The sequence below is a fragment of the Cervus elaphus genome, chromosome 23 (genome assembly GCF_910594005.1).
Source record: "Cervus elaphus chromosome 23, mCerEla1.1, whole genome shotgun sequence".
NCBI classification, from domain to species: Eukaryota; Metazoa; Chordata; class Mammalia; order Artiodactyla; family Cervidae; genus Cervus; species Cervus elaphus.
The window spans coordinates 16,286,747-16,309,261 of record NC_057837.1 but is presented as its reverse complement, the minus strand read 5'-3'; the positions used below and the strand labels follow the sequence as shown (position 1 = coordinate 16,309,261).

The window sequence follows — 22,515 nt, the reverse complement described above, 5'->3', positions numbered from 1 at the left end:
ACCGGGGATTGAACCTGTGTCCCCTGCACTGGACCACCAGGACCACTGGACCACCAGGAAAGTCCTGCATTCCTTTTTATGGCTGAGTAACTTTCCATTGTTTATATGTACCACATCTTCTGTATCCATTCATCTATTGATGAACAGTTATGTTGCTTCCATATTCTGGCTATTGTAAATAGTGCTGCAGTGAACAGTGGGGTACGTGTGTCTTTCTGAATCATGGTTCTCTCAGGGTATGTGCCCAGGAGTGGGATTGCTGGGTTATATGGTAGTTCTATTTTTAGTTTTTAAAGGAACCTCCAGGTTGTTCTCCATAGTGAATGAAATCGATCAGTCGTGTCCAACTCTTTGTGACCCCATGGACTATACAGTCCATGGAATTCTCCTGGCCAGAATACTGGAGTGGGTAGCCTTTCCCTTCTCCAGGGAATCTTTCCCAACCCAGGGGTTGAACCCAGATCTCCCACATTGCGGATGGATTCTTTACCAGCTGAGCCACAAGGAAAGCCCAAGAATACTGGAGTGGGTAACCTATCCCTTCTCCAGCAGATCTTCCTGACCCAGGAATTGAACTGGGGTTTCCTACATTGCTTGCGGATTCTTTGCCAACTGAGTTACCAGGGAAGCCCATTCTCCAAGACTCTCTGATGCCCCTCCAGAGTTCTCCATAGTGGCTATATCAATTTACAGTCTTACTAGCAGTGCAGGAGGGTTCCCTTTTCTCCACACTCTTCAGCATTTATTGTTTTTGTGATGATGGCCATTTTGACAGGTGTGAGGTAATGTCTTATTGTAGTTTTGATTTGCATTTCTCTTAAAAATTAATGATATTGGGCGTCTTTTCATGTGCCTCTTGGTCATCTATATGTCTTCTTTGGATGTCTGTTTAGGTCTTGGGCCCATTTTTTGATTGAGTTGTTTGTTGTTTTGATATTTAGTGGCATGAGCTATTTTTGTACTTTGTAGATTAATCCTTTGTTGTTTCATTTGCAAATATTTTTTCCCATTCTTAGGGTTGACTTTTTATTTTGTTTATGGTTTCCTTTGTCATGTAGAAGCTTTTAAATTTAATTAGGTCCTGTTTATTTTTATTTTCATTATCCTAGGAGGTGGGTCAAAAGAGATCTTGCTGTGATTTGTGTCAAGGAGTGTTTTTCCTTTGTTTTTCCCTAAGAGTTTTATGGTGTCCAGTCTTACATTTAGGTCTTTAATTCATTTTGGGCTTATTTTTGTGTGTGATATTAGACAGTGTTTTATTTTTATTCTTTTACATGTAGCTGTCCAGTTTTTTCAGCACCACTTATAGAAGAGATTGTTTTTCCTCTATTGTGTATTCTCGTCTCCTTAATCATAGATTAGGTGATTGTCTGTGTGTGGGTTTATCTCGTTGCTGTCTATCCTTTCCGTTGGTCTGTGTTTCTGGTGTGTGTGTGCGTGCCAGGACTGTACTGTAGCTTTGTAGTGTAGTCTGAGGTCAGGGAGCCTGGCTACTCCAGCTCTGTTTTTCTTTCTCGAAATTGCACTGGCTGTTCAGGGGTTGCACTGGCTGTTTGGGGTCTTCTGTGTTTCCCTGCAAATTATAAAAATGTTTGTTCTAACTCTGTGAAAAGTGCCATTGGTAATTTGATAGGGATTGCATTGAATCTGTAGATTGCTTTGGGTAGTATAGTCATTTTGACAGTATTAATTCTTCCAGTTCAAGAATGTGGTATATCTTTCCATCTGTTTGCATCGTGTTTGGTTTCTTTCATTAGCATTTTATAGTTTTCTGAGTACAGGTTTTTTGCATTCTTAGGTAGGTTTATTTCTAGGCATTTAATTATTTTTGTTGCAATGCCGAATGGGATTGTTTCCTTAATTTCTCTGATCTTGTGTTGATTGTTATTGTATGGAAATGTAAGGTGCATTAATTTAGCGTCCTTTGCAACTATACCAAATTCATTGGTTAGGTCTAGTAGTTTTCTGGTGGCATCTTTAGGATTTTCTTTGTGTAGTATCATGTCATCTGCAAACAGTGATAGTTCTACTACGTCTTTTCCAATTTGTGTTCCTTTTATGTCTTTTTCTTCTCTCATTGCTGTGGCTAGGACTTCCAATACTATGTTGAATAAAAGTGGTGAGACATCTTGTCTTATTCCTAATTTTAGAGGAAATACTTTCAGTTTTTCACCATTGAGAATGAATGTTTGCTCTGGGTTTGTCATATTGGCCTTTATTATGTTGAGGTAGATTCCCTCTATAAGGCTTCCCTGGTGGCTCAGAGGTTAAAGCATCTGCCTGGAATGCAGGAGACCCAGGTTCGGTCCCTGAGTTGGGAAGATCCCCTGGAGAAGGAAATAGCAACCCACTCCAGTACTCTTGCCTGGAGAATCCCATGGAGGGAGGAGCCTGGTAGGCTACAGTCCATGGGGTCACAGAGAGTCGAACACGACTGAGCAACTTCACTATCTTATCTATCTAGGTTCCCTCTATGCCTACTTTCTGGAGGGTTTTTTTTTTTTTTAAATCATAAATGGGGATTCACTTTTGTCAAAAGCTTTTTCTGCATCAATGTTCATGTGGTTTTTATTCTTCAATTTATTAATACAGTGTGTCGCATTGATTAATTTTGCATATATTGAAGAATCAATGCATCCCTGGGATAAATTCCAGTTCATCATGGTATATGATCCTTTTAATGTATTGTTGGATTCTATTTGCTAGTATTTTGCTGAGAATTTTTGCATTTATGTTCATCAGTGATATTCTGTGATTTTTTGTGTGTGTGATATATTTGTCTGGTTTTGATATCAGGGTGATGGTTGCCTTGTAGAATGAGTTTGGGAGTGTTCCTCCTCCTGCAATTTTTGGGAAGAGTTTGAGAAGGATAGGTGTTACCTCTTTGCTAAATGTTGATAGAATTCACTTCTGAAGTTCTCTGGCCCTGGACTTTGTTGGAAGATTTTTAATTACAGTTTCAATTTCATTACTTATGATTGGTCTGTTTATATTTTCTATTTCTTCCTAGTTCAGTCTTGGAAGGTTGTACCTTTCTAAGAATTTGTCCATTTCTTCCAGGATGTCCATTTTATCTGCATATAGTTGATACAGTAGTATCATTATTTTTTTTGTAGTTAATTTATTTGGCTGCATTGGGTCTTGGTTGTGGCACTCAGGATCTTTGTTACTTCATGCGGGATCTTTTGTTGTGGCTTGCAGGCTCTCTAGTTGTGGTGTGCAGGCTTAGTTGCCCCATGGCATAAAGGATATTATTTTCCCGACCAGGGGTTGAACCCGTGTTCCCTTCACTGCAAGGCAGACTCTTAACCACTGGACCACCAAAGACGTTCTTGTTGTAGTCTCTTAATGATCTTTGTATTTCTGTGATGTCAGTTGTAATTTCTTCTTCTTCATTTCTAATTTTATTTATTTGAATCCTCCACCCCCCTTTTTTTTCTTTTTGAGTCTGGCTAAATGTTTATCAACTTTATTTTCTTCTCAAAGAACCAAGTTTTAGTTTTATTGATCTTTTCTATTGTTTTCTTCATTTCTATTTCACTTACTTCTGCTCTGATCTTATGATTTCTTTCCTCCTACTAACTTTCTAAATTCTTTCCATGTTTGGTTTAGGTGTATGGCTATATTGTTTATTTGAGATTTTTCTTGTTTCTTTAGGTGAGATTGAATTGCTATAAACTTGCTTCTTAGAACTGCTTTTACTGTGTCCCATAGGTTTTGGGTCATCATGTTTTTGTTGTAATTTGTTTCTGTGTATTTTTTTAATTCCCTCTTTGATTTCTTCAGTGATCTCTTGGTTATTTAGTAGTGTGTTATTTAACCTCCATTTGTTTGTGTTTTTTATAGTTTTTTATTTTTTGCCTGTAGTTGATTTCCAATCTCATAGTATTGTGGTTGGAAAAGATGATTGATGTGATTTCAGTTTTCTTAAATTTACCAAGGCTTTGATTTTTGACTCAAGATGTGATCTACCCTAGAGAATGTTCTATGTGTACCTGAAGGTGTATTCTGTCGCTCTTGGGTGGCGTGTCCTGTAAATATCAGTTAAGTTTAGCTTGCCTGTTGTGTCGTGTTTTCCTGTTTATTTTCTGTCTGGATGATCTGTCCATTGGTGTAAGTGGCATCTTAAAGACCCCCATTGTTATTGTGGTAGTGTTGATTTCCTATTATATGGTTGTTAGCATTTGCCTTGTATAGGTGCTCCTATGTTGGGTGCATACATATATATAATTATATCTTCTTTTTGGATTGATCCCTTGGTCATTATGTAGTGATTTTCCTTGTCTCTTGTAATAGTCTTCATAGTATCTGTTTTATCTGATTATGAGTATTGCTATTCCAACTTTCTTTTGATTTTCATTTGCATGAAATATCTTTTATCATCCTCTGTCAGTCTCTGTGTGTCTCTGGGTCTGAAGTGGGTCTCCTATAGACAGCATATATATGAGTCTTGTTTTTGTCTCTACAGGTAGTTATATGTGAATATCCAATTTTCCCAGCACCTTTTATTGACGAGATTGTCTTCTCTTCATTGAGTATTCTTGGCTCCCTTGTCAAGTATTAGTTGACTCCATAGGATTGGATTTATTTCTGGACTCTTGATTTTGTTCAGTTAGTCTGTTTTTCTGTTTATATGCAGTACCGTGCTGCTTTGATTACTGTAGATTTATAGTATAGCTTGGAATCAGAAAGTGTGATGCCTCCTGTTTTGTTTTGTTTCTTATGATAGCTTTAGCTATTCAGTCATTATAATTACATATAAATTTTAGAATTGTTTTTTCTACTTCTCTTAAAAAAATGCCATTAAAATCTTGATAAGAGATTAGTGAAGTCGCTCAGTTGTGTCCAACTCTTCACGACCCCATGGACTGTAGCCCGCCAGGCTCCTCTGTCTGTGGAATTTTCCAGGCAGAATACTGGAGTGGGTTGCCATTTCCTTCTCCAGGGGATCTTCCCAACCTAGGGATTGAACCCAGGTCTCCCGCATTGTGAGCAGACACTTTACCGTCTGACCCACCAGGGAAGCTGAGGTTACATTGATAAGAGATTACATTGATTTAAATGATGGCTTTTGGTAGTTTTGACATTTTAACAGTATTAATCTTTGCAGTCCAGGAGCATGAGATACATATCAATTTATTTGTGTCATCTTTGATTTCTTTCCTCAGTGTCTTGTGATTTTTGGATTTTTACATCTTTCATCTCCTTTTCAAAGTTTATTCCTACATATTTTATTGTTTCTGATACTATTGTAATTATTTCTTTTATAGATAATTCATTGTTTATATAAATGCTATATGATTTTTGCATGTTAATTTTGTATCCTGAAGCTTTACTGAATTTGTTAATTAGATTTTTTTTTTGGTGGAATCTTTAGGATTTTATAGATATAAAATTATGTTGTCTGCAAATAGTCTTACTACTTTTTTCTCCCCACTTTTGAGGCCTTGTATTTCTTTTTCTTGCCTAGTTACTCTGGCAAGGACTTCTAGTACTATGTTGAGAGTAGGAGTGGTAAAAGTGGGAACCCTTGTGTTGTTTCTGTTTTTAGAGGTAAAACTTCAGCTTTTCACCATTGAATATGATGTTAGCTGTGATATGGCCTTTATTATGTTGAGGTACATTTCTTCTATTTCTAATTTATTAATTTTTATCATGAATGGATGTTTAATTTTGTTAGATGCTTTTTCTGCATTTATTGAGATGATAATATGAGTTTTTTTTCTTTCTAGTAATGTAGTGTCACTTCAACTCATGTATTTGAACCATGCTTTCAGGTATAAATCCCTCTTGATTATGTACTAATATGTTATTGAGAATTTTTGTGTCTGTATTCATGAATATTGATGTGATAGTGTTCTTTCTGGCTTTGTAAAATGGATTTAGAAGTGTTCCTTCCTCTTTAGTTTTTTGAAATAGTTTGAGAAGGATTGGCTGAAGCCTTCTGTAAATATCTGGTATAATTCACCAGTGAAGCCATCTGGTTCTGGACTTCACTGGGATATTTTTGATTTCTGATTCAATCTCCTTATTAGTAATTGGCCTATTCAGACTTTCTATTTCTTCCTGAATCAAGCTCCTAGGTTATATGCTTATAAGAATTTTTCTATTTTTTTCTAGGTTGGTCAGTTTGCTGTTGTATAGTTGTTCATACTAGCCTGTTATGATTGCTTGCATTTTTATGGTATTATTTTTAGTGTTTCCTTTTTCACTTAGAATTTTCTTGAGTTGGGTCCTCCTTTTTTCCTTGATTGGTTTGGTTAAAAGTTTGTCAATTTTGTTTGTCTTTTCAAAGAACTAATTCTTGATTTGGTTAATGTTTTCTATTGTTTTCCTCTAATTTCACTTATTTTTGCCCCAGTCTTATTTATTTCCTTTCTTTTGCTAACTTTTGACTGAGTTTATTCTTTTTCTGTTTCCTTAAGACGTACAGTTAGGTTGTTTATTTGGGATCTTACTTCTTAATGTAGGCATTTATTGCTGTGAACTTCTATTTTAGAACTGCTTTTGCTGCATCCCATATGTTTTGCTATGTTGTGTTTCTATTTTTATCTTAAGATACTTTTAAGTTTACCCTTTAATTTCTTCTTTGTTCTGTTGGTTGTTTAGAAGAATGTTACTTAATTTCCATGTTTTTGTGAAATTTTCAGTTTTCCCCTCATTATTGATTTCTAGATTCATACCATTGTGAGCAGAGGGGACAACTTGATATGATTTCAGTCTTCTTGAATTTGCTAAGACTTGTTTTGTGGCCAAACATGTCATCTATCCTAGACTATGTGTTCTTGAGAAGGATGTTGTCTACTTTGTAGGATAGAATGTTCTATATATGTCTGTTAGATTCATTTGCACTATAGTGCTGCTCAAATTCACTGTTTTCTTATTGATTCTCTGTCTGGATAATCTATTCAAAGTTAAGAATAAGATGTTAAAAGTCTCCCAACTATTATTGTGTTGACAAATATTTTTCTTTTAGCTCTTTTATAGTATTTGCTTTATTTAAGTGCTCTGATGTTGGATGCATAAATATTTACAGTTGTTTTATCTTCTTGATGTATTGACTCCTTTATCATTATATAATGACCTTTTTTTTTTTTTTTTGCCATTTTCAAGTTAAAGTCTATTTTGTCTGATACAACTATAGTTAACCTTGGTTTTGGGGCTTCCCTGATAGCTCAGTTGGTTAAGAATCTGCATGCAATGCAGGAGACCCCGGTTCAATTCCTTGGTCAGGAAGATCTGCTGGAGAAGGGATAGGCTACCCACTCCCGTATTCTTGGGCTTCCCTTGTGGCTCAGCTGGTGAAGAATCTGCCTGCAGTGTGGGAGACCTGGGTTTGACCCCTGAGTTGGGAATATCCCCTGGAGAAGGGAAAGGCTACCCACACCAGTATTCTGGCCTGGAGAATTCCATGGACTGTATAGTCCATGAGGTCACAAAGAGTTGGACACCACTGAGCGACTTTCACTTTCATTTCAGCCTTAGTTTGGGGCTTCCCAGGTTATTCAGTGAGTAAAGAATCTGCCTGCAATGCAGGAGATGAAGGCAGATGTGATTTCAATCGCTGGGTCAGGAAGATCCCCTGGAGGAGGGCATGGCAACCCATTCCAGTAATCTTGCCTGGAGAATCCCATGGAAAGAGGAGCCTGGTGGGGAACAGTCCATAGAGTCACAAAGAGTCGGCCATGACTGAAGGACTGAGCACACATGTACCCTTGGTTTGATTTGCTTATGCTTTATTGGAAACAGCCTTTTCCTGTCCAGTCATCGCAGTCTGTGTGTCTTTAAGGCTGAAATGAGTCTCCTGTATCATTGGATTTTTCTATTTTTAAGCCATTCTGTATCTTTTCTGTCCTGAAAAGTATCTGCTGAGAATATCTGCTGATGGTCTTATGGGGTTCTGTCTTACACAACTTCTTTTTTCTTGCTGCTAGTAATGATCTTCTTTTGTCTTTGACTTTTGACAGTGTAATCATAGCATGTATTGGTGCAGCTCTCTTTGGATTCACCCTGTTTGGGATAGTTTGGACTTCTTGTATCTGGATGTTTAGCTTTCACCCCAGTTTTGGGAAGTGTTTTGTGTGTGTGTGTGTGTGTGTGTGTGTGTGTGTGTGTGTGTGCTTTACATGCAACTTTTTAAAGAAAATATATAGTTTTTTGCTTTCAACATACCTTTTGTCTCTTTCTCTTCTTGAATTCCCACAATGTGAATATTGTTTCTTTTCATTGTGTCCCATAGGCTTTCTTCACTCTTTTTCATTCTTTTTTCTCTGACTGGATAATTTCACATGTTCTGTCTTCCAGGTCATTGATTCTTTTTGATGCATGGTTGAGTCTGCTTTTGAAGCTGTTGTATGCCTCAGACAGTTTTTGTAGTTTTCATCTCTAGTATTTTTGTGTATTTCATCTTTTTAGATGGTTTCTATTTCTCTGTTGCATTTCTCATTTTGTTAACTTATTTTGTTCAGTATTGTTGTCCTAATGTCGTTTAGTTGTTTTTATTTTCTCGTATTTCACTAAACTTCTTGAGGGGGGTTATTCTGAACTCTTTGACAGTTCATAGGTCTTTATTTCTTTAGAATCAGTTATTTGAACTTTATTAATTACTTTAGATAGTGTCATATTTTCCTGATGTTTTGTAATCCTTGATTCCTTACATTGGTGTCTGTGCAGTTTGAGTAAGGGGTCTTCTCTTCCAGACTTTGCAGGTCTGCTTTGGTAGAGATAGTTTTTACTATTAGCTCATTTTGGGTTTCTGGGCATGTGTCTTTGGATGGGTGGCACCTGATACAAGGTCTGATTTTGTTGCAGTGACTCTTTAAGCTGTGAGGTAGGATGAGTGGTGTGTGCCACTGGCTGGGAGCAGCTGGATGGAAACACTCGCTTGTTCTCTGTCCAAGAGAGGCTGTAGGATGGGCTTTGTGGTGGCCTGGGCTCTCTGGTTAGGCTTACTAGATGGTCAGGGTTGGGTACTATACTCAGCTGTAGGTGGGGCTGAGAATTAGCTTCTCTGCAATTTGAGGACCTGAATCAGGCAAGAGGGTGCACTGAACATTCTGGTCAGATGACACCACAGGCTTTCCTCTGCATATAGGAAAAGCCACAGCTTTCTGAGCAAGTGTCACTGTAAGTAGGGCTGTTGGATGGCCTGTGAGCGTCTGTGTGCTCTGGTAAGACGCTCCTGTCTAGCAGGTTGCTGGCTGTATTAGTTATAAGTGGGGCTATGAATTAGTTTCTCTGCCTGGGCACAGAAGAAGCAGCTCCAGCACCACTCAGACTGTTTGGGGTCTCGGCTCAAGCTTCCCCCTGTCCCAGGTGGTCCCCTGACTGAACAGGGCCACTGGCTTTGCTTTAGGGGTGATCAGCTCTGCCTACCTGCCTCTTGGCTTGAGCGTTGCTGGGTTATACAGCAAGTTCCGGGTGTTCTCACAGCTCTTTCTGTCAGGTGGGGCTGGGGTTATGCACTGCAATAAATGGGCTATGACTCAGCTCTCTGGCCTGGGTGGAACTGAGTGGGCCCACTGTAGGCAACTCCCAAATTTTCCAAAACAGAGTTTCTGGTGTGGGGTTTGTGGGGGTGAGGGCCATGCTCTGAGCAGGCAGGGCAGACTCAGTTCTCCTGCCTGGGTGTGAACAGCCCAGGCCCCAGAGCCAGCCCAGCCTATTTGAGGCCCTGGATCAGGCAGACCAGCATCCTGCCGAATTCTCTGGTCACTCTACCCAACCCCACTCGTGGGGGCTACGACTTAGGCTCTGCAGGTGAGAACTCAGTTTGCCAAGGCTCAAGGGCTGGTTGTTGAAGCCTCTCCCCACTTCATCATGATCAGATTCCCAGTGATCGAGCCTCACAGACTCCCATGATTCCTGTGGAGTGGCACTAGGGTTGGGGCTCGCTGTGCTGGGGGGCTGGATGTCACCCTGGGCTCTCTCTTCCCACTGGAGGAGCTGGAGGCTCAGGGAAGACCTCTTGGCGTGGTGCTGAGCTGCTCTGGGGCAGTGTGGTCAGGGTGTGGCTGCCCCTCCTACCCTTCTGTGGCAGTCTGTCTTGTCTCTCTGGTGGTGGGGAGTGGGGTGCTTCAGCCCCACCACCCTGTTCCAGGATTCTCTCAGTGGTGTCTTGCCCACTGTAGTTGTTAGCTGTTCTTGTTAAGGGGAGTGAAGTCAGTAGACCTATGTCACCTTCCTGGTGATGACACTCCTATCATATACTTTAGTGACAGAGTCCTCAGTGTTTCCTTCTTGGTTTATTCTACACATGTGACTGGCTGAAACTGATACTAGGAATAGGGGTATACTTTGCCCTGTAGGAGAAAATGAATGGGGCAGCTGATTGGTGGAACACACTCACGGGAGGATGAGGAGGTGGGAACTGGGTGGAGAGCAAGCTTATGGGCTTGAGATCTGGAGCTCTAGGTGGATGGTGACTCCACCATCAGCTCTGCAGGAGCTTTTCTCAGGCCATAACTCCATCCCTCATTCCCTCCAGGGCCCTTCTCCCCTTACCAATCCCCTCCCCACCTCATTGTACTCCTTGATGGGAAGGTTCCCATTTGTTTCAGGTTATAGTTTTTAAAGAGGTGAAGTTATTGGATGGAACACATTTGGTAGACTAAGAATATGCCACAGGTGGCCAGTTTGGGAAATGACTCTTGAGCACATAAGACCACTTTGCTCAGCTCTGCCCTGGGTAGAGATATTGGTATTGAGCAGACCCTTCCAGCTCTTCCACCCCTATCACCTACTGTATTTCATTCTCCTCCAGGACAGACCTTTACGCTCTAGCCAGGAAGACATTGTGTCTGAATAGCACTGAGCTCAGTGAAGGACTCGTCTTTGGATCTTCAGTCTATAATAACCCTGCACTGTGGTGACACAGTGTCCCTTGTGGGGAGAGAGTGTTGTGTTTGGACATCTACTCTTGCTGCTTTGGAGTTTCTCTTTACTTGGCAGATATGCCAGTCAAGGCCGACTCCTGGAAGCAGGGCCATGGACTACTTCTCTGTACTGCCCGCCCTGGCCTGAGTACCTCACATGGGGTAGCTGCTTCATACCCGTCTTTTGAACAAGTGACTGATGAGTGGATTGTGCACTGTCTTTGTGGTAGCTGTTGACAAGTTGGGACACATCATGTGGATTCAGGTGCATTTCCTGGATGCCTGGAGCCACACAGCATCTGGGCAGCAGCATGGACTGCCTGCCTTGAGGGCTGTTCCTAGGAGTCAGTTGTGCTGTGCTGCTTGAGGGCTGGCGGGGCCCGCTCCAGCTCCAGGCCTACCCTGGCAGGTTGAAGAGTGGCTGCAGCTGAGAGGGTGAAAGGGTGCTGACCGCTTCTCAGGAGTGCCTTGGCTTTCAGTGTCTTTACTCACAGCTTTCTGTTGAATTGTACTTGGTTCAGTGGTCTGATCTCTTGAATATTAAACATCTAGGGATAGTCCCTAGATTGAAAAATGTTCCTGAGAGGGTTCAAAATTTAGCTTAGGAAAAGTTGACAGTACTACTCAAGGAGTTTGACCTAATTACAGAAACGTCCTTCCAGTCAGGACCGAGTAGCTGATGAGCTCTGTGGCAACAAGGCAGAACCTGTGTGTTTGGGACCCACAAGCAGATCAGTGTTCCTCGTCCCCATCTGTGCCCCAGGCCTCCCACAGTGGCTCCTGACTTCCACCACCAGATCCCATCATCCTCATCCCAGACTATAATCAGACTTCTCTCCACAAATATCTCCTGAGTTGTCCGCTTAACAAGGAATGCTTCTCCCAGCCCTAGCAAGACCACCTGCTGCATTCATCCGTCCACCTGGTGGTTCTGAACACTGACTGTATGGCAGGCACTGTGTTGAGGCACTGGGGATACAGAGATGAAGGAGACATAGTCACCGCCTTCACGGCTCACAGCCTAGCAACATGTAAACAGCACACAGTAAATAGTGAACGTCATGATATGTCAGACAGTGAACTATGGGAACACAGAAGCAGTAGAGAGATGAGGAAGGGAGAGGAAGGAGAGACTAATTCCGAAGACAATAAATACATGTCGCAGAGCTTAAGTAATAGTGACCCTCTCTTAGGACTACCCCCATCTAAAGCAGTGAGTTTTAATCTTTGTGCTTTTAGTAGCAAAACTGTGTCTCTAAATAAAATTCTACTTGGATCACCAGTAACCAAAACCAACAGAAGCAGTTAAGCTGGGGGTGGGGTGAAGTGGTCTAGAGAGCTCTGTGCTTGGCCTCATCCAGGCTTCTGAGCCCTGGCCCTGCTCCTCCTGAGGTGCTCAGAGACATACCTCTGGTGCCGCCCTGAGGACACACCTGTGCCTTGGAAGGCTTGTTACAGGCGTATCTCCAGGTGATTTTTGTCATTCCCACCTAGGACCTAAACTGGAAAGCTAGGCTTTTCTTTTGGGTAAGAGGTACGTAAGTATAATACTTAAAGATAGGAAGGGGTGGATTCGAATGAGGAATCAGTTTCCTTTTCTGAGAATGGAGTTAGTTGTTACCCAAGGCGTAGGGCAGCCTAGGGGAGGGCCTGCCTCTCGTGTACAATCTCTTACAGTGCACCTTATTAGTGCACAACCACTGTCAAGGTTGGCCTTACTGAGTAGTTACAACATGATGGACCCTTATCACAAGTGTTTTGTAAATATTGGCTTAGTTAATCCTTCTAACAGCCCTCTGCACTTGGTATTATTCTTGCATCAGTTTTGCCAGTGAGGAAATGAAAACATGTAGAGGCTACACAGGTGATGGGTGCTGGTGCTGGCATCCCCACGGAGGCACGTGGCTCCAGAGGGCACTTAGGCATGTTCTCCACCTTGCACGCCAGCTTCCAGACTGAGGGGCCACCTCACATCTCAGAGCTGGGGATTTTATTTGGGGCTTTAACTATAATTGATAAGTTGCAGATCACAGGCCATGTCTTTTATGTTTATGTATGTAATGTACATATTTATATATTTTTTATCCGTAAAAACATCCTTCAGATGTGGGCAGGCAGTTGGTGCCAGGTGGCTTTGCTGCCAGTAGAGAAAGTTTCAGAGAAACGGTGCCTTCCCCCTAAAGCAGCTCCCACCTCATGCCGTTGCTCTGAGCTGGTCCCTAGCACGTAGCTCTTGGCCGGTGAGTTCTGGCTCAGGGACGATGGAACTGGGGCTGCAGGCTCAAAAGGGGCATTTATTGGTGTTCATCCTTTCTTCCCTGAGGCTCAGAGCCTGTCTTCCCATTATTGCCTTGCATGTGTCCTTTTTCACAAGGAGGATGCTTTCTAGCTATGAGACTGATGCTGAACGCCACCCACTCTTCAACACCTGAGCCCAGTTCATGTAGACCAGTGGTTTTCAAAATGTTAACCTTTTAAAAACAGAATCTCTGCCTCAACCTTAAACTGCATGAGCTCCAGCAAGTGCATCAACTTTGGCCCTTGGACTTTGGTACCTTTGACTGTTTCTCTGATCTCTCACTTTTGCTGAAAATTTTGGTTTTGGTCACAAATATGAATTGGAGGTGTAGGGTGGGAGGAGGCAGAGACTGGAAGAAGAATTTTGGATTATCTGGGGATTTTCATTGACTGTGCTGTCTCTGTCCCTCATTATTGGGGATGAATAAGGTTGGTTTTATAAAGGATTAGCATGCCTGTGCCATTTTGCAGGTAGAAGTTTAGGACTTTTTCTTCGAATCAAACACTAAGCAAGAAAAACAAATCTAACATAAAACCTCAAAGCAAAAAAGAAAATCCAACAGAAAATGCCATTCTGTTCAGACTTATGGCCCATAGGAAAAATATCAAAAATATTCCTTCAAAGGGCTGAGCAGCAGGCCTCCCATTTAAGCTTTGCAACTGTTATAGGATGTCTCTCTCACATGTCACTTTGAAATTTTACCCTTCTCATCCTGAGTGATCAAACCCCTTCTCTTGCTTTCTTTCATTTTGCAGTCCTGAATAGACCCGCCATTGCTCTCCAGCAGGGTATGGTTTTAGCGTCATCTCATTTTGGAAAAGCATTGATGCCAACCAGCAGTATTCTTGGATCTGCCTTTCTTTTTCGTCCCCTTTCTTCTGAGCCTAAAGAGATCACATTCAGAAAGGCAGTGGGGTTTTCTAGGTCAGGGCAGATTCTGGATGCTTTCCAGGGGTCTCTTGGTGGTGAAGGGATTGCTTTCTTCTGCCGCCCCAGATTTGCCACGGCCACCAGTAAAGGAATGGTTTTCCAGATGTCTCTTGCTAAAATACACTCGGAAGAACTCCCCCCCGCCCCCACTCCACTTTGTTTCCAAAGTCAATTTATTAAGTCATAAAGCCACTGATTGTAATTTTAATGAAAAATATCCTGTATCACTCAAGACAGAAAAGAACAAAAATACCCCTTAGAAACACTGCTTTGAAAAATAGTTAACATTAACTTTACACACAACAGAATCCTTTCTTAAGCTTTATTTAAGAAATCGAGTACTATATAGTTCAATATATATAAGACACATCCAGTATTGTGTTCCTGATAGCAAGTGCATAGATTTTGTTAAGATATCATTTTCACTCGATATAAACGTTTCATGGTCACATGAAGATAATATTCCCAGTGATTTTGCCCAAGCATGAGAGGAGAAAACAGAACACAGCAGAAATAGTGAACTACAACAGAGATGAAAAACAAAAACAGCGAATCAGCAGAACAGTCGATTCCTGATAAGTGAATAAGCTGATTGTTCGGTCACAATGTTTTTATTCACTTATCAGGAATGATTCACAGTAATTAATGTTCACCGTGTTTCCTAGCCTGCCAGCTCAGAGTGCCCGCCCGAGACTGCTCAGAACTGCTGTGGGCTGTGCAGACGTGTGACTTCTGTCAGCAAAGTCAACGTTGACAGGCCTGTCATTTCCCAGTGCGGTCTGTGCATGGCAGGCAAAGATGCCTTGCTGACACTGCAGTGGTGTTTTACAGAATCAAGAGGGTAAGTGTGAATTTAAGCAGGGACCAGCTTTACATCATACGTGCTTAAGGGAGCTAGCATTTTTGTCCCCTTCTTTGGAGAATTATTGTTTTCGTTGTTTTTCCAAAACAACAACAAAAAATTCTGGTTTGTCTTTCCCTTCTTTTACTTAGCTTGAGTATTTTGTCTTGTGCCAGATGGTGGATGTAGATACTTGTATGACTTAAATATTGAAAAAGTAAACACTCACATCTTGGAAAGAGTTGATCACCCTCTTTACACCCTTCTCCCCTCCCTCACACCCTCCACCCCTGCAAAAGTATTTACGAGAAAGAAAGGAAATCACACCCTTAGCACTCTTTTCCCCACTAATGTAAGCAGTGGGTTTTCAGAGGCAAACTGATGAAGGCTCTGATGAGGTTTAAAGCAGAAGTATTGGCAGGAAGTCAGCTCCCATCTGTGCGGGTCTGGAGCTAGTAGAGGCTACTTCGCTGAGGTGTTCGGCCTATGTGGGAAACAGCCTCCGCCTCACCCAGCCCCTCTGTGCTGTGCCGCCAACTAGAAAAGAGAGTCTAGGGCTCAGAGGGGCTGCCGAAACCGGAGGGCGAGGGGCCTGAGCACCTGCGGGGAGGATCTCGTTGGCAGCCAGGGGATGGCTGCCGGTGCCGGGTGGCCTGAGTCAGACAGAGCTTGTGTGTCTGAAGAGTTGGAGGGAGAGAATGAGACAGGGAGCAGACGTCAGTGGAATCTTGTAAGAGCACTTGGAGAGCAATCAGATTCCTGAGCAGAAGAGATGGGCAGAAAGGGAGGAGGGCCTGTGGCTTCAGCTTTCGAGGGCGTACAAGGCTTTCTACAAAGTATACACTTTCAGGAGGGAGTGTGTGGATGTATATGGCATTCTTGGTTTTCATGTGGAAATGGATGATGTATTATGAAGACTTGGGCATGAGAAGCTTTACCTTCCCCCCTCCTACCCGACCGGACTGAGTAGAGCTTCCATTTGAGCCCTTACAAGTATTTTCTCTTCCATTAGTTTTAATAATTAAAGCTGCTCTTGGATTTAGTTAGCTCTTTAAAATAATTTACTTTTCTACACATATCTATTGATTGATGGCAATGCATGGGTTTAACGCCTTTCATATCTATTCACCAGGTAAGTAAAGTTTATTTTCTTCCCTTAAGGAGCTCACCTTTTTTAAAAAAATGTGACTGGCTTCTGAGAAGAGTTTGATGGTAATGATAGGCCTTTGGACTCATAGGTAGATAGAAGAAACCCCAGCTCTGCTGCCTCTCTCCTGACGTTTCTTAAGGTTATGCAGCAAAGTGGCAGCCGTTTTTATTGGGTGTTAAGAACTGCATACACATATCAAGAGAAGAAGAGAGGTGGACAGAGAGCAGAGGAGAAGAGAGAAAGTGCAACGTACCAGTGTGGTCAAAAGACCGGACAAGGTCTTGGCAAATCTGACTCTGTAGGCAGTTATGTAGGTGGACCATAGACATAAGTCTTGGAAGCAGTGGTTAAAATAGGCTGTTGTACATAAATCCGAGGTGGCTGGTGTGTAGTTCCCCCTTCCCCAAATCAGATATTCACTTAGGTGGAATCGACTGTATCTTTTTACACAACATATAGAAAAAAACAGATACGTGAAACAGTGAGGTGTGTAGATGTATCACCAACATACAATGACTACCAACAATACAACACTCAGAGAGAGAAACAAGTATTAGGAAAATGGTTTAATATTGGAGACAGAAGCAAAAAACTGCATCACACAATAACATACGTTACAAAAATAAGTTTGACTGTTTCAACTACACGGTTATGTTCACAATGAGGACAGAAGAATCAGAAAAAACTTTGATCTAAACAGCAAAAAAGCAAACCCCTAAAGTTTTAACTAATACATTTATCCACTTAAAGTGACTGAGTACTTCTAAATCTAATTACCTTATTGTGTAACTGCACAATACAGAATAAAAAGTGAAACTTACCGCTGTATTTTAAGACAAAATTCTAATGCTAGATATAAGCAAAGGGAAAAAAGAAATTAAGCCAAAGTTTTTAATTCTCAAAAGAAAAGCAACTTTCTTTCTATCAACCAGAAATCAAACTTGAAATCAGTCATTGTCAGGGGGCCCACTAGAGTAAGCCACAAAAATTTCCATTTTTTTTTAATCTCCAGTATAAAAAGTTCCACTGGTACAAAATGCAGAAGTACAATCAGTTGTAGAAATAGGAAAGCCTGCGTTATTTTTTTTTTTTTTGGCTCAAATTCCATCAAACAACAAAATCCAAATGCATCAATAAAACAAACAATACTCAAATGGTCTTACAGTTTTCCACTAGGTTGCATTAACTTTGGCTTTTCTCAGACAATATTTAAAAACTATTTTGTAATTCTAAACAAAATGATATTATTAATCTACAAACAACAATTCTCACAGCACAAAAAAACACATATTTTTTTTTGTATGACATTATTCAAAAAGGTAATGAAACTACAGGTTTTTTTAAAATTTTATTTCTTCTTAATTAGCACTTAAGATAATTAAAAACAAACAGTAAAATGAATCCAGAGTAGCACAAGCCAAAGAACTATAACCCCTATGGTGAAAGAAAGGTGAACTTGTTACGCCTTTGAGGACTGCCATTTGATTGCAAGTCTCTAATTCAGTTTAAAAATGACTATTCTCTACACTTGATTTTTAAAAAAGCAGTTTCCCTGTGTGTGTTCTTCTGGCACAGGCCCTTCGCACCCTTGCAGCTTTTTCCTTTTGATATTAAAAGAGAAAGTGAAGAAAAGGACAACTTGTCTTTGAGGAGGGTTAGCTTTTTAGCAATGAAACATGCCAAAAAAAAAAAAAAAGACCTTCCCCCTAACCGTACTGTCTTGGTTGCCTGTAGAATAAACACTTAGCTCTAAGTGCCCGCCCTGAGCCACTTGTCAAGTGCACTCAGCTCCTCTGGGGGACGGGGAGGAGGGGGGCACTGGAGCCCTCTGGCTTCAGCAGAGAAGTGGGAGAAGATGGCTTAAGGGTTATGTATAACTGGTGAGAGATTCTGAATGAAACAGTCTAGGAAATTCAGATGGTGTTGCCTTGTGTTCTTACACGTGTATCTGTTACCACCGTATCGTATAAACGAGAGAGACATGTGCGATAACCTTTATTATTCAGCTGCTTGCTGCAGGAAGTACAAAATAGCCCTCGAAGGATGAAGGAAGGCCCCAGCAGTAGTAAACACGTGTGAGGATAATACAGGTCATTTCATTGTTAAGTGCATGTGCTGTAAGAAGGAAACTTTTTTTTTTTTTTTGCATCATTAGAGGCTAGTCCTTTCCCTCCCAGGGCTATCACATCCACACACAATAAACCAAACAGGGTGGTCAGTGGGAAATGGAGGGAGGAAGTGGAGCCAGCAGTTTCTGAACTCCATTACGAAACAAAGAAGCTTCCAAAAAAGGTAGGAGTTTGAGTGGGTTGCAGGGATGACTTGGGGTTTGTCAGGACAGCAAGAGACCTGTTCACATGAAGTCAAAGAAATATGGCACTTTAGAAAATGGCAGCAGGAACTGGTGCTGGGTATTTGGTCAGTAACTGTGATGAAGAACTGAGTTTGCCTTGAATGGTCAGTCCCCTTTAGATGCATTCAGTTCAGAAGAAACAAAAAGGCAGGGAAAGGATGGTCAACGTCTAACTCCAGACACGTTGCTTATTCAGAGGTATCCACTGGGGTCGGAAAATCCCCAGCACAATGGCTGATAAGAAACATTACCTTGGGAATAAGTAAGAAACGAAAGCAAAATCCCTCCAAAGACTACCCCATCATCACAGAGTGGTTTACCTGGACAGGTGCATGATGTTACTGTAAACTGGAACATACTGCTCACCTGACCTCAAAAGCAGACTGAATTTAAGGTTTATTTAGGTGCTTGACCCTATCTACCGTTCCCGTTTATCTCGTAAACTCTCTTCCTTTTGAATGTCAACCAAAGGATAAAAAAGTAGGAAAGACAGAAACAACTGAAAGATATATGCAGAAAAAGAAATCCAAATTAGAAACACCCCAAAACAAACGGAAATGATGACAGTATCAAAAGTTATCAACATTCCAGACAGCTCTGGGTAGAAAGGGTTAAAAGTTCAAAACTTTCTCACCTTAGAGGTTTCCATATATCATGAAGAAAATACATTGTGAGGTTGCCGTCACAGCATTGATGTGCAGAGTGGTTAAAAAAGTGAGACATGGGCACTTATACAATGTCTTACAAAAAACATCATAGAGAAATAACAAACAATAACAATTTCAGGCAACAAGACCACAGGATAGCAAGTTAACAAACTTTTTAACCTTTTTTTTTGTTTTTTGTTTTTTAAATATTAGGGATTTATACAAAACACATAATAAAATACCCATGTTATCAAATTACTTCTCACAAGAAACACACTGAAGCTCTAGGAAGGAAGTACCTTTGGAATTTGGCACTATATATTTTCACTTTTTTTCTTTAAAAGAAAAAAAAATCACATTTTGCTGAACACAAACACATCTAAATAGTCCACAATTAAAAAAAAATGACATCAATGCTTTACAAGCCAACACAAAACTTATTCTGGAATAGGTTTTTTTTTTCCCCTCACATGAAATTTTTTTTTTTAAGCAAACAACTTTTTTTTTGAAATTCTTTTTTGTTTTAAGTAAACCAATTCTAAACTTGTCTTATCAACAAAGAACATTAAGACCATAAGACTCATGATGAAACCACAACTTAATTCACAGAAGCACCAACGTAACACAGTTTACAGTAACCTTTCTCCTGTACATTGAAACAGTATAAAATATAGGTAATTTCATGTGCATTAAACCATGGATTGTCTAACTGTGAGTCAGTTCAGCAAAAGGTGACACAAATAGGTAGCATTTGCCCCAAAACAGGGTAAATATTTTTCTTATACTAATCTACAAAAAGTGGTTCTATATATATATCTTAATGAGAAAGTGAGCCACCTAAAATGGCCTTATCAAAAAACTTTACACTGCCTGAAAAATGTAAAAACTATTACAGACCTCTAGAGACTTAAAATCAGACAGTTTTTTTCTCAAACTGTTTTTGGAAGTAGTCTGTTAGAAACCAACATTCTGTGTCCCTGGACACATATTGCTATTGTTACCAGTGACCGGGAAGAATGCCAATCCCTGTATAATACTTTCAAGTCTGTTTTATGAAAAGAAAAAAAAAAAAAAAGAAAGAAACATTTTTGCCACAGGTTTTTTCTATAATTAATTTGTCTAATAATAAATTTCAGTCTTGCATGAATGCAGCAATGTTTTTCACATTGACTTCCCAGAATTCATAGCTAGATGAGGTCACATGCAAATTTCAAAGGTCAAACTAGATCAAAGGTCAGTAGGAGAACCAAATATGATGTGAGGTCAGAAAGACATCAGAAACAATGACGGGACGATGAAACTTTTTTGAGACGCCACAGGGACATGCTAGGCAAACGGTGAACTAACGGGCATGAAGATGTCTAGGGAGAAAACAGGGAGAGTAAAAAGTTACACAGAATCTACGCAGCAGCAACAAAATCACTCTTCAGGGTGCAGGAAAGAAACTAATGCAAATCTTAGGTCATTAGGGAGTCTACGAGCCATCCACGTAATTTGCATTTCTTACACTCTTTATCCACAGCACAATGGAACCCAAGAGAATCCATCCAGAGAGGGAGAAGGGATGGATTCTGGGTGTTTTGGGGTGAGGGACTGGCAAGGGATGGGGAGAAGAGGGTCCAGTTTCAACGAATGTAACAGACGGGAAAGTCAGACGACCAAACTGTAAACTAGATAATGGAGGTTACGAACAAAATCATCAGACAGATACAAACACCGAGAGGATAAAGCATGAACTTTAGGCCCAGGGTTCAACGGTGAAAAAAAGCCCGTTCCTAGAATGATTCCTCTAGAGACTACTTCAGAAGAATCTAGCTAGCACAGAGAACTGCTCTTCAGGTACCCAATAAGTTAACAGTAGGCAATAAATAGCTTCCATTATTTCTGAGGCAGTAAAAATTTTGTACAAAAATAGAAATGCTTTTTTTACAAATAAAATTTACAGGCCTGTGGCTTTCTTTTTTATTTATGTATTTATGTATTATTTATTTATTATTAAATTTATCTTTCAAGAAACATCAAGTATTTTCACTCATTTTTAATTTTTAAACCCTGTAGCTTTAAGAAACAGATCTCTAAATCTTTTTTTACATTAATCCTTTCTAAAAACTAAAATAAAACAATAACAAAATAGACAACCAGTGTAATAATCTGACCAATAAATGTCATGTTTCTTTGAACCCTAAAATAAAATCCTACTTATTAAAACAAACCAAATGTAGTGGAAAGACATTTTGTGTTGTTACTTTTAAGTGCTTCTCCTGGCTTTTCTCTGGCGCTATGCCACCACCTTACCCTCTATAAACAGCTGGTGCCCCCTGTGGGGTGGGCGTGGGCAGGGGGGCGCATTCTCCAGGCAGTGCTCTGGGGCACAGGGGTCTCAGAGTTAGAATTGCACGTTAGCCTTTGTTTGCCTTGTAAATTCTCAAGATGTCATTTATTGTTTACGTGTTTTTCTTTAAAAAAAAAAAAAAAAAAGGCAAAAAACCCCCAAAACAAAACAAAAAAGGTTAAAGGAGATTCAAATTGCAAAACAAAGGAGAATACAGTGGCACAAGTGGAGGAGGATTTACTTGATAGAAACAAGGTAGCCGAGTTTAGTTATGGCGAACTGGGTGAGGGGAGGGGGGGGAAATGGAGGCCTTATTGTAAAAATAACCGTCTCTCTTGGTAAAAGTTGGCAATGTGGTCCTCCTCTGCCTTTCCTGTAGAGCCCAGGCTGGCTCGTGGGACTTACCCTAAGAAAGCTAAAATAAGAGCAGGGAGCCTCTGGGGGGAGGATCAGTAAGGTTTGCTGTCGTTTTTGGAGCGCTTCAGCTGGACCTTCAAGCGTTTCATGCCAATCTGAAAGCCATTCATAGCCTGGATAGCAGCTTGCGCAGACACGGGATTGTCGTAGCTAACAAAACCTGGAAGACACGAGGGGAAGAAGGGCGGGAATCAGGATGGAGAGGCAGAGGTGCAGGGCAGGGTGGCTGGAGAAGGTTTCTGCAGGTGGGAGTGACGGGGCCCAAACTGGGGTCTCGGGTCAGCTCTACTCAGTTCGCGGTCGTGGTTTAGGGGCAGCACGGGAAACATCCACGGTGAAGCAGTGGAGGTGACTGGCTGTCATGAGAACAAAACCCCTCCGCAGAAAGCTAGAACCTCACACAGCATTGTCGTGAGTCAGTTTAGTCTGTTGACTAATTCCAGTCAAATCTGTTTGTGTCAGAGTCCCTCAGAATCCTCCTCCAAGAGTCTCCAGCATTATCAGTGCATGCAGGGCCCTCGAAGGGCCCCAGAGGCTCCAGGCTCCAGCCAGGTGAGGTTTAGCGGCATGATAATTAAGGAAAGGCAACTGATGTGCTGCCAAAGACCCGGACTGTTTTCATTCCAGTTCTCCATGGATACAGGATGGGGTCAGCGGATTAACTCTAGAATA

At 41.0% G+C, this 22,515-nt stretch overlaps 1 protein-coding gene across 15 annotated transcripts in view; it reads right to left on the bottom strand.

Moving 5' to 3' along the window:
• Positions 1–14,411: 14,411 nt before the first annotated feature.
• Positions 14,412–22,515, bottom strand: part of CELF2 (CUGBP Elav-like family member 2) — a 548,143-nt gene continuing 540,039 nt past the window's right edge. For 11 of the 15 annotated variants that reach the window (XM_043883963.1, XM_043883955.1, XM_043883959.1 and 8 more), the window contains one exon: positions 14,412–22,003. In XM_043883963.1, the coding sequence (XP_043739898.1) occupies positions 21,876–22,003 (128 nt within the window). In that variant the 3' untranslated portion in view covers positions 14,412–21,875. The remainder of the gene's footprint in view (positions 22,004–22,515) is intronic. The other 4 variants (XM_043883962.1, XM_043883956.1, XM_043883957.1 and 1 more) reach the window with 1 other exon arrangement.